At 25.3% G+C, this 19877-nt stretch overlaps 2 protein-coding genes across 3 annotated transcripts in view; one reads left to right on the top strand and one right to left on the bottom strand.

The window, feature by feature from the left end:
* LOC129610742 (probable beta-hexosaminidase fdl) overlaps window positions 1-19877 on the top strand; it is a 57107-nt gene that overhangs the window by 20809 nt on the left and 16421 nt on the right. The window lies entirely within an intron of this gene.
* On the bottom strand, window positions 192-19662 carry LOC129610745 (probable serine/threonine-protein kinase DDB_G0282963). Its single transcript, XM_055523422.1, has 4 exons — window positions 19585-19662; window positions 19370-19448; window positions 9633-9774; window positions 192-2391 (listed from the first exon to the last, which is right to left on the bottom strand). The coding sequence occupies exons 2-4, from the start codon at window positions 19432-19434 to the stop codon at window positions 706-708; spliced, it is 1893 nt and encodes a 630-aa protein (XP_055379397.1). The 5' UTR covers window positions 19435-19448; window positions 19585-19662; the 3' UTR covers window positions 192-705.

The raw sequence follows: 19877 nt of genomic DNA, 5'->3' as shown, positions 1-19877 counted from the left end.
TTTCATACTTACGTGACTTACAAATTATTAAATAAGTTTAATTATTTTATGTGTTTTTTAATAAAAGCACTTCTTGCAAAATTCTTACAAGAGTTGCGTTATTGTTCCAATAAAAAGAGTTGCCAAAAATACATATATGCTGTTAAATTTGTAACAGTAATAGTTACATTGGTTTATAATAAAATATTCCATTATAACAATTTAAATGTTGTTTATTAAAATTAACATGAATTGAAAAGAAATTTAAATTAAATGTGTATTAATTATGTAAAAATTTTTTTAGCAGTTTTGTTTTTTAATTATACAATCTTAGTTCGTATACAATTACCTTTAGACTAAAAGTCTATAATATTTATTTTGCCTTAAAAAATTAGCTTGCAATGCCAGTTACAGAGTCATAAGTCTGCATTTATCGTATGTCTCTACTGTCAGTAAAATAGTACATTAATTTTTTACATTGATATGGTTGGTATCTATTATAAAATATTTTTTCTGTTGTGTATCTTTAATAAAAAAAAAGCTACATCTTATTTACATTTCACATATTTCAATTCAAAGTAATCGGACATTGTTACAACGTACCTAATCAATTGTTTCTGATATTGCTATTTTATTTTTATTCCTAAAACATTCTTACATTCTTACATCTATTATAAGCTTTTATATTTAACTTAAATTAAAAATTTATTATTCTATATAAAATTATTAAACGTAACCACTTGATTCCAGCTTCAATGCAGCATCATAGGTTGGTAAACCTGTTTTATCAATCATTTGACTCATATCTAAACGTAGAATTCCATTATCATTTATTGAGTCCATTGATTCAATACTATTACTACAAATATTAACAACATTGCTATTATTATTTACATTAGAGTGTGTTGCTGCAATTAAATCTATATTTTGACATAAGATATTGTTATTATTGTTATTATTATCATTACTATTATTAGTGGTATTATTATTATCTATATTATTATTAATAACTGCATTATCATCGTTGTTACAGTGATATATATTTTGTTGTTCTTCATTTGAATTTTGAACAGATTGCACGTATCGTTGTAATAAATTAGCATTTTTATCAAAGTTTACATTGTCATCTTTTATTGCAATCATATCACTATTATTATCATTATTTTCAACAAATAATTGAACCAGAGGAACATCAATATCTGGATTTGTATCCATTTGTATTTGACTAGTTTCTGAGGATATTCCAGATGCATTCGAACAATTCATATCATTTTCCTCAGCAGTTAACATAACAGCACCTGATGTTGATGGAACTGTTAATGATGTTAAATTTGTTGAATTGTCAGAAAAAGGCAAATGCTGTTGGCTATTGTTTGTTGAATAACATTCACATGTGTTTGATAAATTATTTGAAGATGATGATGTCGATTTTGCTGATACTATTGGTGAATTTTTATTTACCTGAATATTATTATCATTATTTTTATTGTATATTTGTTGCTCAACATCAACAATGTTATCAATTTCGCTGCTCGACGATTTTCCTATCGTCGTTAATGCCCCTGATGAATTTCGAGTAAACTTATTACGTGATTGTTTATCATAAAATTCATTGCTATCCATTAAATCTGATTTTTGATTAGCATCACTATTTGCAGAAGCTGTATTTAAATAACGAAGTTTTCCGCATAATGGACAACCATGATCGTAGTCTGTAGAACTGATTGATGTAGATGGTAAATTTAATTTACTTGATACTGAATTATTATTTAAAGTGTATCGAGGATTCATTGTCGGTGGTAGGGAAATATTTTCATCTTCTAATATACTGCCGTTGCTACTACTGCTTGAATCCAAAGCACTCGTTCTACAACCACCCAGAGCACGTTCTAAAGAGCAACATGATTCAGTGCGCAACATTCTGAAACGATAATTTTTTTCAAGTGTTGATGCTGAAGCACTTGTCATTGGTGTTGGTCTACGTCCAAAATTACGATAATTGCTGTGATGATTTTTTGACAATGGGTATTTTCCTAAAGATTGGCGATTTCGATAAAGCTGGTTTGGTAGTTGTAATTGATTTGTTGTTGCAGGCGAAGTTTGAAGACGATTATTGTGTAGATTTAATAGTTGTTCGTTGTGACGATGATGTAAGTGATGAGGGTGGTGTTGATTAGATGATGTTGATGAGGACGTCGATGGTGTTTGTTGAATATCGTTATATTTCAAAACATTACTATTTGTTATGGAAGTTGTTGATCTATAACCCGGTGGTGGAGATATGCGACGATTTATAATTTCATCCATTGCTACAACAGCATCATATGATGGTGGAGGCTGATGGCTTAATGTTGGTACTTGACTGGCCAAAGTTTCGTCTGAATCCATAAATAAACCCGATGTTTCGTAACACTAAAATAATACAATAATATTACTAAATTAGGCAACAAGTTTCTTCTTTATTTTTAATTTTTACTTTATTGTTTGTTCTAAATACTGCAAATATCGTAATGTTTTTTTATTTTCAAGGCTTTGTACCAAGCTATAGTAATACTACTGCAACAATAAACTTAGTTGTGTATCAATATTTGTTCTCTTTCCTTTTTCATTTTTATTTTTAATACTCCTTTGTTTTTATATTTGAACTAATATCATAGTAAATATTTACTCTTAATGATTAAACATTGACTAACATTAACTGAAAATCATTCATAATAGCAAAATGGTACCTTTTAACACTTCGTTACAGTTATAAAACAACATTCATACATTGTAATGTGTATAGATTGTATAGGTGATTTATGAATATAGCAGTACAAATTGTATGTAAATAAAGATGTAGATATTGGAATACCTAATAAGTTAACAGCATAGAGAAAAAAAGGATTGAACTTTATTGGATTAAAGAATTTGTAAAATAAATGTAAAAAAACACATACGAGTATACAATCTTCCAATTTGAATTTTATCTTTACACTTTAATTACAATTTTGAAAAATTGAGTAATAGAAATCAAAGGCGATATCAATGGATGAATTTTAAAATCTTTCAAAATAATTTTAATACAGTAATACTAGTTCACGGTAAGAGTTAGAAGCTACGATTTTGAGTTTCATCTTTCTGCTTTTTTCAGAGCTGAAAAAATGGTTGAAAAGATTTTTACACAATTAGCTGTTAAAAAATGATTTTCTTTTCTTCTACGTGTTTCTGTACCACTTGGGTGAGAGAGGCACTAAAATTATCTCGTTGTCAAATAGATTTTTCGCAAAGTTTCGATTTGTATATAAAACGATTGCTTTCCATATTAAATACTAATATTAAATTAGTTTTAGGAACAGACGCATAGATGAACAAACGGACGAATGAAATAAACTTAATAAGTATGATTTTTAGTTTAGTTATAAACATGCTAAGAAATTCTAAAGAGCTATTTTGAGATAACCAAAAGAGGAAATTGTAATTAAGTTTTCACATATTATTATCATTTCATTACTTTTAAATAAAATAATAGCGGGCTTATTTCAAAAAAAAAAACAACGTGGACAACACTTATTATTATCAAAATAATTTCAAATTAAAAAAAAAATTTATTTTCATGTTGATTAATAAATTAAATAAATTTTTCTGCGATATTGTAATATTTATTCAAATATTTGATGTTAAGGCACGTATTTTTCATTTAATTTGTTTTAAAATTTTCTTTTTAATTATTCCATTTCTTATAGACTATTCATTAAAATTCCTGTTCTTAATCTATTCTATGAAATTTCAATGTAAACAAATTATTTACTTTATTTATAAAATCTTCTTTTCGTTTTCATAGTTTCATTTACATATTCAAAGAATTATTTTATTATTATGCAAATTAATTGAAAATTTAAAATATTATTTTTAAGTTTTTCTATAGAACATTGAAATATTGCAACCGTCCTTTATTGATTAATGTAAAATATATTGAGTGGCTCAGAAACAGAGTGGCGTAACACAACATTTATGTTTTATTTCAATGAAAACATATAAAAAATACCAAATTTTAATTGAAATGCTTATACATTTTTTATATATAGATGTCAATGGTCGACTCGTTGTTTATGGCTTGTTTGGGAACTAGGTTGAATAAAAGTAACATAAATACTTAATATATAATATTGTAATGTAATCTGCACTTATAAAACTTTTGAAATTTTAATAGAACAAAAATTGCTTATAGCTACAATGTAAAATTTATTTATTTATTGGTATCACTTTGCATTTTAAATGTATTAAAAATTTTAGGCAAACAATATTATTTTTATGATAAATAAATAGAAAAATTTGGAGTCAAGAAATCAATATCACTATGATTTAAAAAGATTTACACGATTGGTTACAACAACAAAAAAAATATGATCGTGATTTGTGCCATTTCGCTTCTGAGCACCTCAAAGTATGTTAAAACATTTAACTTCATAATGAATAAAATTATTTTTAATTCTAAAATTCAAATTGATTATTTTTAATTCAAACAATAATTTCTTTCGAACAAATTTTTTTCATGATGCAAAAAAAAAATTTTGTAATTATGAGATAATCATAAATAGATGTCATTCCTCTAAATTTTAACTGATTCTTCAAAAAAAAAAAATACCCCATAATTGGTTTTAAAAAATGGTTAATTAAAGGAGTAAATTCGGCTACCTGGCATTTGTTTTTATAAAATTTTAGAGAAAATAAGATTGAGGAATACAGTATTGTTTTTCAAAAATTTGCATTATAACTTTTTATACGTCGCAATTCTAAATGTTTAAAAAAAAATTTCGATACACACCCGAAACCGAAAGCTGAAATTCTTTAAGCGAGAAACCTTTATAACTAGAACGAAATTTCCTTAGAAATCTTATTACTGCATTACAATAAAATTGTAATCACTTTAATTAATTTTTAATACGTATGAGAAAACAAACATGAGTCGCAAAGTAATAGAACTAATTTCATTCTAATTGCCAATAATATGTGCTTGCGTTCAAATAAATAATAGACGTACGTTTATGCAAATTTCTTATATATAAATTCTTGATACTTTTACGTATATATTTAAATTAAATTTGTATAAAAATTAATTACGGTAATCCAATTATCACGTTTCATAAAAAACGCTATTATACAAAATTGCTGCAAGAAAGATATTATATAATACGGTCTGATGTCATAATATTTATGCTTGTATACAAAATCATATACAAAAACATTGCCTGCAAAAAAGTGGTCGTGAGTTACCGTGTAAATTTACTTGTTCTACTTACATATAAAAATAAAATAAGTCCATTTCACGCTACAAGAATCGAATAATAAAATATTTTAAATAATTTTCTTGTGCAGAAAATAAAGAATAATTGCAAAAGTTTATGTAAATGTTTATTTTTAGACTAATGGTAAGATTTACAGATTTTTAAAACGCCAGAAATTATTTATCGTATTGTAATTTATTCACAAGATAACTATAAACTAAAATAAAGTGTCCATTCCAATTGTCAAACTATTACTATACTTAATTTCAGTTTACGCATTCATGTGCAACTATCGTACCTACATACGATTTATATATGTATAACAAAGTTGGAAGGAATTAATTGCCAGACTGCATATCACTAAGTAATCAGAGATATGAACGAACATTCCTATTTTAGAAATAAATTAAAAATTCAGTAGCAATAAAGTACTGCATTTCATTAAAACTTACATTTTCTTTATTTATTAATGTCCATTATTCTTGGACGACACTATAAAATTCTATAAATGACTTACTTATGTTTCTTTTGTCATACCTGGTCATTTATATACATTTTTATATAATAATTTTTCTGTTCTGTATTCTTATTATTATTAAAATATTAATAATTATTTTTTATGGTTTCCACGTTTTATGAAGTTTTATTTCCTATATTGTTATACGCATACAAGTTTAATTACCTCGATTCTATTTATTTTGTCAATATTTGACGTTGTTGGGCATGGATTGCAAATAAAGAATAAGTTCAACATACATGTGTACACAAAAATATATGCATACACGTAATAATATTAAACCGATGGACAGATGAACGGACAGAATAAAATTTATAAGCACTTTTTTGTCCATTTCTTTTAGAAAGTGCTGAAAATAATTGTTTATACAAAGTGCAGTTAATTACAAAGTTTGTTTTTCTATACTGTCATTTATATTGAATATATCTAAATTATATTATTTTTCCATAATCAATATTTATGGTTGTAACTTAACTATTACATAACTTCCAATTAATGTAAATTATTTTACAAAATATAGGCTAATTTAATATAAAACATAGGTCATGAAAATTTAGCTGGCTTCACTTGGTGTCAAAATTTGAATTCATTTGAGTTTTTTGCCAATTTTATTTGCCTGTGACAGTTACTAAAGAGTATTGTTATAACACTCGGTAAACAAAGTTTCTTTTGAAATCTCGTTTTTCTGAAAATGACAAAGTAACAAATGGGCATGACCAAAATGGCAAAGGGTCACTTATACTGCATAAAAAACGTGTAATTTTTAGTACGTATTTAAAACAATTTGTTTTACTTTGTCGCTTCTTGTATTCACCTATGGTTGCATTTCTTAACAACATCTATACTGAAGTTGAAATTTTGAACACATTTGTATTAACTGAAAAAAAATTTGTTTTACCTTTTTATCTCTTTTAACTACAATTTATAGAACTCTCAAAAGACAAAAAATCGTTCAATAAATTATAAATAATTTATTTTGTCCAAATTACAATTATTTTTCCAAAATATAACATTAATGTAAATGAACACTTACGGATTAGTTTATACATTAATGTTTTATTTGATGAAAGTAAAATTTTTTTCTAGTCTCTCCCCCAATTTATTCACTTCAAATTCGAAAAATTATAATTTTTTTCAAGTTTTAAATCAAAAACTCTCAACATTAAGATTTATATTATCAAATTAAAATAAGATAATTAGAAGGAAAAGTGCTATTTTGCAATCCGTTAAATTTAGCCAAGTTAGTTTTTGTATTTTTGAATATGAAAGATTATGATTATAAAAATTGATTTATTTTTGATTAGTTTTTTTTTTCTTTTCTTAATTGGCACATACAATTGGAAAAAAAAGCTTCAGTAGACTAAAAGCAAAGTGGTGTTTAATATACCATTTCTATAGTTTGTTCGTGATAATTAACTCATATATACAAGTATTGTGTAAATACAAACGAAATAAAAATTAATGTATAAGAGCTATATAGAAAAGAAAAGGAAATTAAAAGAAGCTAAAAATGAGCAACCTATTCAAAACACATACACATATTTCATTATATTTAAGTATATTGTTTTAAGATTTTTATCATGAAAGTATTTTTAAAACAGTGAAAGTTTCAGTTCATAAAAATAAAAAGCCATAAATAATTGCTGATGTTATATAAATCATAATTAAAAGTGTGAAAAAAAAAGAACATGTTTTTTGTCTCCTTTATATTATTCTATGCCGGTGTTGCTTCTTTTTGTTATAATTTATTCGAAATGGCAATATAAAAACGTTTATGGATATTAACTGCAGATTTCTCTTAATCTAAACTCATAACTACTATTTTTTTAGTACCTACATAATGAAAAGAAAAATTAAAGAAAGACGTTTTTGCGATTTATAAAGTTTAAGGCTATACTGAATCTTAGCATGACTGACAAATTGTTGTTATGTTATGAAGTTACAAGAGTTTTTAATTTTTGTTTTATAAAATATTCCAAATAATTTCAATTGTATATTGTTCAATTGCTAAATTTCATTTGCTAAAGAAGTTCTCCAATTTTGATTCGATTCAAATCTACACTCTATTGGTACTGAAAGCATTCCGGCTGTAACTGAAATAAACTTTGTAGTTTCTTTATTCGTAATTCTAAATTTGAAATTTCGTAAATCTCTGATAAAATTATTAAGCAAACAAACATTGTATTAAAATTGTTTATTGTATTAAAAATGATTTTGTTACAAATTTTGCAGAACCTAATAAATTTTGAAAAATTTTGGAAATTTGAGAAAAAATATAATAAATTTGCACCCTATATCGCATGGTGTTATAAATGGCAAGGTGAATTTTGTAGTATTACGACAAAATTCATCATTTTATCTTCAAAAGGATTAAAAAAAAGTACATATAGTTATTTCACTGTTTGTTTTTCCACCTTTCAACTCTTTATCTCATGGTCTTTTGAAATCTTTATTAAAAAAATATACAAGTCATTTAAAAAGTACTTTATACGCTTTTACTAATTGAATTAATTCTTAATTTTTATTATTATTTATGAGGTTTTTTAAAAAAAATTAAGTTGTATTCCATTTTATGCTTCCAAAAGTAAAATATATTTAAATAAGAGTATAAAAAACTATTCTTAATTTCACTGCGGGTGTCAACTTGATGCATATATATACAAGGTGTTCAGCGCAATAATCAATTGTTTTAAATTATCGTTTTCTTACTCTTTCCCTTTTTCTCTTCAATAGATTAAGGAAAAGTAAAATTAATAATAATATCATTGATTTTCTAATATATATCCATTAATTTGCTAATTGTTTTTGCCACATCTCCACAGATATTTGTTTACTTTTAACCAATCGGATACAACAAAATAATTAGTTCGATTTATATAGTGAATTGAAATTTGGTGCAACATAGCAAAAAAAAATAATAATATTGGACACCAATTAATTTGCAGTATTAATTTTATGTTAATTTACAGTTTTAGAATAAGTTTGAGATTGTCGTCAACTGATTATAAAAGTTTCTAAATTAGTTATTGAAGACAATGTGGCCTATTAAATAAACCAAATGCAATTATGAAGCAAAATCGGAAAAAATTGTAAGAGAACAAAAAGTATTTGAAAACTGATACAAATTACAAAAAGCAGCATTACACAAAGTTAGTATACACCCTATGACAAGAAAATAACAGAGAATAGTGGTTTGTAACTTTATTTCTAAAATGGGTCAAATATCGCTGCAAGACAAGGTTATTTAAACCCATTTCTTACTAATGAATCATTAATGAATTAATTTCTAATCTTTAAAATATAAAATAAATTTCATTTTCAAATTGTTGATTTAGGACCAACTATAGCTATATACTTAGTAGTGTATATTTTTTTTTAAAGTTAATTAACATCATTTAATAGAGTAGAGGTTATGAGAAAGTAGCTTCTGCTATATGACATGTAAAATGAACTTTTAATATTGCGCTCTATATTACAGAATATACACTTGTTTGAAATACAAAAAGATCCCATAATGCATATAAGTAGTCATTATCACATACAGGTATAGATACAATAGTTTCTTTTAAGCTTATATTAAACAAAACGTCATAATCTTCACCCATCTAAAGATAATATTAAAATTGTTGTAAAAAAACGAAGGTTTTTTTTTTTTAAATTTTATCCTCTAAAAGTGGTTTTTTAACGAGATCCTTAAGTTTTTCTATTCATTATTTTAAAAGATTTTTATCACATACTTTTATACATACGTATGTATACATAATATGTGAATGAACATTTTAAAATAATTGGACAATAAAAATTATCCAATTATTTTTTTTTGTTTTAAATTTTCTAACAACAATAACAATATTAAAATAACAATTTACCTGTTCCACACTATAAATTTCCATATTAGGATCATTTTCTAACCATCGTTGTCTATATGCAGATTCTGTACGTTTTTTAATATTACGATGACAACAATAACAGACAACACATAAAACTGTTATTACAACAGATAGCATCGCCCTAGAAGAAGAAAAAAATTAGATTTTAGAAGAAAAAAGTATTGTACATATTAAATTAAATATAGAAATATTGAAAAATATATTAAATATCAAAAAATTTTACTATTTCGTGAGCAAAACATTCAATTAGTAAGAATTTTTTAATTGTCCGTAATCGAGTTTTTAAAATCAAAGCGGTTTCTAATAATGAGTGATTATACATTTGTGGGAGATAATTATTTTAATTTAGAAATTCATTGATATTGTTTATTTGTGTTTAGAAAAATTCTTTTCTAAAACAACAATATTTAAGAAATTTCAATTTGATTATGGCATATTAAAAGGGCATAATAATAAAACTACCCAAGAAGGGTGATCCAAAAGAATGTAGAAATTGGCGTGGAATCACCATACAAAACACAATAAATAAGGTTCTGGCTCTGACAATTCTCGGAAGAATTGAAGACAAGATCAAACTACGAGAAGAACAAGCTGGTTTCCGCAAACAACGTAGTTGTATAGATCAAGCAAACACATTGAGAATCATCGTGGAACAGTCTATTGAGTGGAACTCACCATTGTACATTGCATTTGTAGATTTCGAAACAGCTTTCGATGCAGTAAAACGAGATAGTATATGGAGTGCTTTAAGGAAAAAAGGAATTCCAGAGAAAATTATAAACATAATCAAAGCGATGTACGATCAGAATGAAACAAGAATACTACACAATGGCGCACTAAGCGAGCCAGTCATTATAAACAGTGGAGTTAAGCAAGGTTGCCCACTTTCACCGATACTCTTCAACTCTGTCCTAGATAACATAATGCAAGAAGTGACAAGCACACCCAGAGGAATAAGATGGTCATTAACCGATCGTTTAGAAGATCTGGATTACGCTGACGACATTGCCCTGCTTTCCCATACTTACGAAGAGATGCAAGCGAAACTCGACCTCCTACACAGTAAAGCAAAAAGTGCTGGACTCCAAATAAATACACGAAAAACAAAGTCCTTAAGATTAAACTGCCGCAACACGAACACGTTCATGATAAACAACACAACTATAGAGGACGTCACTAAGTTCAATTACCTCGGTAGTATAATAACTACAACGGGGGGAACAGAGGATGATATCTTGAACAGGATCAATCGTCCAATCTCAGTAGAAAAACCAAGCTGAGATTGTTTGGCGCTTGTATAAAACCAATACTCTTGTATGGAAGCGAGACCTGGCACGCAAACCAAGCCAGTATAAACAGCATTCAGGTATTCGTCAACAAATGCCTCAGAAAAATATGTAGAATCTTCTGGCCGAATAGAATCTCCAACCTAGAGCTGTGGGACCTCACAGGTGAAGAACCTATAGCCACACAAATCAAGAAACGTAAATGGCGCTGGTTGGGGCACACACTAAGAAGACCACCGGGTGCGATTCCACGTCAAGCGCTAGAGTGGAACCCCCAAGGGAAACGAAAAGTGGGTAGACCAAAAATGACATGGCGTAGAACCATAAACAAAGAAATCGCCGACAGCGGCAAGTCTTGGTCACAGATAAAAACATTGGCAAATAACAGAGTGCGATGGAGAGGCTATGTGGAAGCCCTATGCTCCTAAACTGGAGTGAACAAAGGAAAAAAAAAAAAAAAAAAAAATTTGATTATGGATTGGGTACTTGAAGAAGTCGTCTCCGTTATTAACATTTGTATATATAGTCTTGCTCAGCGTAAAATTCTGCTTTAAATTAAATATGACCGTCCGCTCGATCATAAGTCTCTCTATCTTTCTCAAAAAGAAATAAAGCAAACGCAATCAAACTGCCCCAAGGACGGCTTCTAATGTTTTCGGGTATGAAATTTCAAGCCCTCAAGTTTTACATGCTCGACATTGTATATTATGTTATATAAAAATGTTTTTGCAATTTTGAAATACAAAAAAACACATAGTTATACTGTAATATTGGATTGCTTTATTTGTTTTTGTATTTGTATTAAATTTTTAAAAATTATCTAAGATATTGCCAAGAATGTATTACTTTGCAACTTATTTGAAATAATAATTCAAATAACCTTGTGCTACATATATCAATTAAAAAAAATCAAAACCTAATAATAGTTGCATTTGAAATAAGAAAAAAATGCAATTTCACTGTTTAAGACAAATTTTTAATTTAAATAACATTTATAAATTTAATTTTATATTATAATTACTACTCTGCTATTTATAATATATTCATAGTTCAATAATAATTTAAACATGAAAAATATTTTCTTTACAAATTACTAAATTTCTTTGAGAAAATTCATGTTATGTTCTACTACATAGTAGATTCAAATTAATACAGTTTCGATATAAGTAGTAGGTATTTTATTGTATTGAGCCTACTTTAAATTTGTATCCCACACAGAATTTTGATTCGAATAATATGACCATCATCCACAAACACTATGATAAAATAAAAGGATTGCAGTAGAAATCAAAAGAATCTCAGTTAGTATCATAATATGTAATTTATTGCATACTTTTAGGTTAGGACCATAATGGTGAAATTATACCCTTAATCAGATTACTTATAAACACTTATTAATATCAATTACATACATTTTGATCAATTTTCGATGCCGAAAATTCGGAAGAGAAAAAGGACCTGCATTAATTGTTAAAGTTTATTAACCTGCATTAATTGTTAAAGTTTTAAAATGTTATAACTTATCGCATGGTCCATTTAATGAAAACCTGCAGCTATTTTATGAATTTAGCTTTAACAAAAATTTTCAAAATAACTTACATAACTTCAAAGGGACTTATGAGAGTGAGTTTATATAGAATTAATTATTTTTTATACAGTTAAGTTGTAGCAATAAATTATTTAATACAAAAATATAAAAATTGAATGCCATTTTCTAATATTAATGCAGAAAAAAAGAGAAAAGGTAATAAATAAAAATTTATATCCTTATGTTAATAAAAATTGATTTTCTATGAATAATTTTGGTTTGAATAATTAAATAAAAATTTGATTATCATAAAACGAACATAGAAGGACTTAAATTTCGAGCAATGCTGTTTTATATATTAATTTCATGGTTTACATACTGATTTTCAAATACAAACATTTCTATATCTAAATAAATGATCTCTTACATTATTTTTTAATAAATTTTACTTAAATAAGACGAGAAAACCTTATTTATTGTAAGTCAAACTAAATCATTTAAAAAAAATTAAATAAAAATTAAAAACTGACGTTTCATGCTCAAAACTGCAATGATTTCGGTTCCAACACACAAGTTGGTCAATTTGTAAAATTTGTCCATAAAATGAAATAAAAATTAGAGGCGAAAGCGTATAAAATGCCAAATGAGCCAACAAGGTTTCAGAAATAATAGCTTCAATTCATATACTTTGTTTAATTAATGAAAATTGGAACGAATCAAAATTTTAACTACTATCGGGGGCATTTAGAATTTTATGAATATTTTCAGAAAACGAACATGTCGTCCAAGCCTACTGCGATTGTTAATGTATAAAACTCTAAGCAAAAGCATAATGTGTATGAAAAGTATAGCAAAAGAATAATTTTAGATCTTATAACAAATTTCCATTAAAATCTTTTAAAGACTTTCAGTTGTTTAATCTGGATATTTTTTATAGGAGTTTGCATACAACGTTCAAGCTCTACAAACCTAATACTTGACGAAATTTTGATTACCATCTTGGAAATTCTATAGTACCTATTTAAAATAATGCAAATTTTGAATATTTAAGATAAATTAAGGTCGATTGAATAATAAGAAGAGTAAAATAAGTAAAAATTAATAGAGAAATTTGAAATAATTGATATTTAAAGAGAAACTTTAGTGCACATTGAAACAAAATATTTTCAACAAGTGAACTATTCTTACCTAACAAAATATAATAATACAAACATAGAGTACTTTATTTTACTATAAATACACGCACAAACATTATTAATAGCCCACTTTTCACTTGCCTCAAACATGTCCATAAATAAAATGTTAGATAAATATAAAAATAATGAAGAAAATAACCTTGATTGAAACTATGAAAAAATTTTTATATATTTTGATATACAAATTTATATGATATGATAAAAAAAAACTTTTATAAAATTTCAAATATCATGCGAATAGGTGGTTCCAAAAAGTCAAAAAAGTCTATATGTACTTGTATAGAAAGAAAATAAATAAATATTTTTATAGTATTAAAAGCTTGTAAAGGTTCTGAAAATAGAAATACCCGCTAGTAAAATAAAATTATCATTCATAGATAATAACTGTATAAATACATAAAGAAATCTATATAGTTCTAAGTTTAACCAACAAAAGGTTTTATATTGTATAGAAAATTAATTTTATATTGTATAGAAAAGTATTTTAGAAATATTGCTAAAAAATCTAACCTCCGCACAATTTGTTGGAATTACCTTTCTTTGATGGAAAGAATATTGTGCAGTATTAGTTGTAAGAGGCCTTGGTTTAATCTTGATTTGTTCATAGAGAAGAAATCGTGATTGATCTTTTGAAATTAAACTGAAATGTTTATTAAAATAGCTACTCTTTTTTCTTATTCATTACAGTTGCCCATTCCCATGAACAGTTTTTACTATTTAACTACTTAATTTCTTAAAACTTCTTAAAACTTATAACCGATTAAGTTCCTGCATTTCAAAAGTTCCTTTATTGATAAATATCACTTTCAATTGACTCACTTGATCTTAAATCTAAGGTCTGTTTTAAACAAGAAAAAAATTTACTTAAACCAACAATCGGAGAGTTAAATTGAAAATTTTACCGATGATCTGTAAATTAAGTTTTGAGTTTTGTTTATTTTGCGTTACTTGTTTATATTGTTACATAAAATCAATTGCAATAAATTTCCTAAAATTAATATTTAAATAATTATCCTAATATATAAGTTTTAAATAATACAAAAATGCTCATAAATAAAACTTTGGAATGCTTGCAATATAACGGACAGACAGCGATTCCATTAAGTCACATTTTCCCATTAATCATGAAATTTATAGTATTTCTCCATGAAAATTTATAACTTTTGATATTCAGTAGTTGCTTTTTAAATGATTCTTCAAAAATATTACTATTAAAAAAACAAAAAAGGAAGTTGTTGTTCGCGTGTCTAAAATTCACGTATGTACATTTATACACGAAAATTCTTTCCTTTATTTAAAAGAACAACATTAAAAGCGTTAGTTTCAATTTGTTCTTCAGTAAAAGTAAAAAAGAAAAAGAAAAATCAAAACTTATATACTTGTGTTCTAAATTGCTGTGTCTAACTTGGCCTTGGAATTCATTTTTCGTATAACTATGTTTGTTGTATATTTTGAACCACTTACGAATCGATTTAATTTCTTTTTCATTTTATTTATAATTAAGGAAATAAAGGTAAAACATATAATATATTTTTAGTTTCGTTTTTGATTTATAAAACTTTCCACAAGACAAGTAAAAGTTCCGATTCCAAAAACTGCTTAGTTCGTAATTGAGAAATATCAGAAGCAATTCTGTTTCATACTCGTAACTTCCCTTTTCTGTTTATTATAAAAATAATTGGATCTAATTGTGAAAATAATGTAATGAATTTAAAATTCAGCAAAGTAATCCGAGGACCTAATTATCTTTTTAAAAATTTAAGTACGTTTCTGTTCAATATTATAAAATTTACATTTAAATCATGGTTGTTCTGACAATTGAATATATTTTTTATTTTCAATTTTTTTTAAAATTTTTAATATTACTTTAAAACATGAAATGTCGAAAAATAAAACGGAAGTGTTTTAGTTTTCTTTGAATTTATGTATTGTTGTGTATTATTAAATCTATAGTTAAGTCTAAATTGACCACACTTTTTAGATAATGAAAAAAAATTGCAATTTTCTTTTATAAAGTAACTATTTTTGGATTTATTATTTATTGTAAACATATGTACACCTACATACAATTTGTCTTTAAGAGCTTCCGTGATAATTCTTTTTGTTTGACTGCTGCTTTTAATTCACAATAGCACTTTATTGAACAATTTTGACAGAGTCAAATTAGAATTTTGTTATTTAAATTGAAATTTAAAATTAAAGCCTTCACGATTATTTTATTTTTTTTACAAAAAACTGGAAAAAGTAACTCTTTTTGCATTGATCATACGTGTAAGTATGTGTAATAAATTATGATTATTTTTACGTTTAATGCCTTTGTGACATTAATTTTTTATCTTTGAAAATTTTGTGTCTATAAAAGAATTCGTGTTATTAAGGAATTAAAAATTAATGTTTTTTAGGGAAATCAATAGTTTAAAAAAGTTAATTTTGAAAATTGTTCACCATTCTACAAAAAGATCTTCGATTTACTTTTCTGAAAAACATTTGTGAATATCTTGACAGAATTATCTTTGACAATTACAATTCATTTTTAGAATAAATATTTTTGAAATTTGTATAAAAAATAGAAACCTGAAACTATTGGAAATTAAATTTTAGTTTTTTTGTTGTATTTACGAGCCCTAATTCTACACCTTAAAGTATTTCTAAAGCAAAGAAAAATTTTAAGTAAAACATCTAAACACGCTCGCATTTTATTTTTTTTTCATTTATTTTTACATTTTCATTTTTTAGTTTTTATAATTAATCTGTCTGCATTTTTTATAAACTATTTATTAAATATATAAAATGAAAGTCAGATACGGTCATATTAATTAAAAAATAAACTATATTTAAGGTATAACACAATTTTTAATATAGTAAGATGATGTGATATATTGATAAAGATCAGAAGAAAATGAATAATGCGCGAAAAATAGAAAAGTTAAAAATGTGGAAGCACGCAAATTGCCATATTCATTTAATTGTTATTACAATGATTCACGTAAACCAAAAACATAACATTTCGTCTTATATGTATATATTTCATTCACTTGGAATTTTGCACAAATTCTATTATATATTTGTACAAAATATATGCATGTATGAATATGTGCAAAATTTTGATACAAACCCATAAAGGTACAACTACAGTTGCTTTCAAAAGAAAGTTAACATTAAAATTTGCCGAGTTTTTTTATTTAGATTTAAATTTATTGTATATATCTGAAATTTCATCGAAATTTCAAAAGCGTTAATGTACAGAATTATAAAATTAGGAAAAAAACTTTCACTTTTTATTATAGAGATTAAAATATGATTTTTTTTTTCACCAAAAAATTAAATCAACTATAAAAAATAAATCAATTTTTTTAAATGTGAACATCAACTCAATTTAGAAAAAATTAACTTAAATTATTCATGATTTTCTATAATGAGTAGAGGATAATGATTAAAAGCTTAAATTCTATCCAACTAGATATTCAAGTCGAAGTTGTTATCTCGTAGCCTCCTATAAAAAAACACGTCATTGCCAAAATCGATAATGATTAATTTCGGCAATTCCATCCGTCAGAAAAAGAAAATTCAGATGAAATATTGTGATTATAAATAAGCTTTAAAATCGGATATAAGTATTTGTGTTGTTCTATAAATGTTTCTGAATCGGAACATGGCTTAACATGTCAAAATATATAGTAATTTTAGCATAATTAATTTCTTTTAAGTCTTATTCAATAACTACTTTTTTTTCCAAAAATTTTAACAACCATTTTGTTTAAATCTAACATGTGAGAGTATGTAAAAAATTTTTTAATTTTTATCTACACATGTACATTAACATATTTCAAGTATACAATGTTGCCATATAGTTGTACAAGTGTAACTTTGTAAAATATTTCTAAATTGTAATTAAAAAAAAAAACAAAAGAATAATATAAGAAATAATTAATCTTGTTGACGTAAAACTGATGATAACCGCCATCACAAATCTATTTTTAAAATAAATTTTCATGTAAGTAATTTTCTCCATTTTTGTTTTTGTTCCCGCCTGTTCTTTAACATGCTAAAAAAATTCCTTTAAGAGTTTTTGACTGAATGAATACGATAAAATAAAGGTTTGGTACTATGATAAGATTTATTTTTAATTGTCATGATTGTAATTTCTTTAAAATGTACTCAAATTGTGTATTATTGTTATCTTTTTTGTTATCAATGTTTATGGTTTATTGTATATTGTGTACATATATAAATAGATTAAAGATATTGTATATATGTAATGAATTGCATATAAAACAATTTGTGTGTTACAATAGAAAAGCTTACATACATATACATACATTCATATGCATTTTTTTTTATAAAAAAAAACTAAGGTAAAAGTACCATTCACTCTTGGTTCAAATTTCCTTCAGAAATATTATCGTATAGGGATAAATTGTTTAGAATATTTTGCTTTTCAACATTTCACTGAAAATTTGCAAAAATTATTTTCTATATTTCTTGAAATATTTGAAAGAGCTCTAAATTTCGTTTAGTGGTCTTATAATATGGTATTTTTTTTAAATTTTATTTGTTTTAGTTCTGATGTTTGGTTAAATTAAATATAAATAAAATAGTTTTTAGCACTTTTATTATGCTCAATCAATTTATTTGAATAGAAAAGAAGAATTTAAACTATACTTAAATTAATTGCAAATTATTCGTTATGCGTTAATATCGAAATTATTCTTGCAAATTATTATTTAACAATTAACCTTTAAATATTCAAAATTACTGTAATTTTTAAAAAGTGTTAAAGTTTTTATTTCGTTCCACTTATTTAAAAATACTAACAATATTTTAACTATATATTCATACAAATTCATAATAATTAATATAATATCAAAGATTGCACATTTTTTTACATTGTATTTACACACTTAAATTAGAAGCAAGTAGAAACCTACATGTAATGTGTGTAATGCATATGGTATCATGAGAATATCTTAATATTGATCCCAAAGCTACACTATTTTTTTTTTTTAATTAGCATTAATTATTCCACTTCAATGTTTTGTGTTAATTAAAATAAGTTAAGTGTCAAATATGTTTCTTGTTATACTTTGTACCGTGAGCAACAATTCAACTTAATTGTTTTAAAATAAATTGAAATGGTTGAGTTAGTACTAAATTATTATATAATATATATACGCTTACATACACATGATATGCAAATACATAGTATGTATAGGTAATCCAAATTAAATAAGATGTACAATATTGTTATACAAGTACTTACATATGTACATATGTACAATTTTTTTTATTTTGTTTTTTATTACTTAATATTGAACTACTTATCAAAGGGAGTGCGAACATTAAAACGCATAACTTTTAAATTTCCACGACTTATAACATTCTAATGATAATAGTGCTTTTGGAAATTAAATTGAAGAATTACAGAAACTTCATAAAAATGTTTGTTTTATTATGATAGTATTTATGTATTTGTTGAAGGTTGAGGAGATTTTGTGTGTCTGTAACGCATACGCAATTGCAGGGGAAAATTTTACTGTCAGTAGATATTCAGTAGATTTATGGGTTGGTACGCACTGACAGAGACTTTCTAATTCTGTGTCTCTACTCCTCTCTCTCCTGTGTCTAAGACACTCCCTAATTTTCAATTGCCGAATATTTTTTTTAGAAATATTAAGTATATTGAAATAGATAATATCATTTACTTACCCGCCAAGTAATATATTAACATTTCCATGTAATGTTGAATTATTTCCGCCTAAGCTAGATCTCATACTGTTATGTTGTCCTTGATGAAAAAATAAACCACCATTATTTTGAAATATTCCAGCACTATTATATCTGTTATTATTATTATAATAATTATTATTATTACTATTACTACTACTGCTACTACTACTACTGCTAATACTACTACCACTTACACCACCTCCAACTAAATTTGCATTAATATGAAAATTATAAAATCCTGATATTATTTGATTATTATTTTTATTACTATTATTATTATTATTAGTATTTTGTAATGATGATGATGATAATTTAATTGGTTTTCTACTTAAATTTGCACTTTTAATTTCATTTGATGATACTATTGATGAATCATCATCTGTTATATTATTGAATATATTATCATCGTAAAATAATGATAGTAATGATATTGTTGTTGTATTGTTCTCTGATAATATATTATCATTTGTATTGTTATTGATATTTT

This window comes from Condylostylus longicornis, unplaced genomic scaffold (assembly GCF_029603195.1).
Source record: "Condylostylus longicornis isolate FDR11 unplaced genomic scaffold, ASM2960319v2 ptg000048l, whole genome shotgun sequence".
NCBI lineage: Eukaryota > Metazoa > Arthropoda > Insecta > Diptera > Dolichopodidae > Condylostylus > Condylostylus longicornis.
This window is presented reverse-complemented; position numbering and strand designations above follow the sequence as displayed.

Bases quoted from the DNA above. Each gene is read 5' to 3' on its own strand.
- LOC129610745 (XM_055523422.1), bottom strand. From the start codon at position 19,434: ATGAGATCTAGCTTAGGCGGAAATAATTCAACATTACATGGAAATGTT. The intron at 9,775-19,369 runs GTAAGTAAATGA...TTCTTCTTCTAG, and splicing joins GTTAATATATTACTTGGCGG to GGCGATGCTATCTGTTGTAA. The intron at 2,392-9,632 runs GTAAATTGTTAT...GTATTATTTTAG, and splicing joins AAATTTATAGTGTGGAACAG to TGTTACGAAACATCGGGTTT.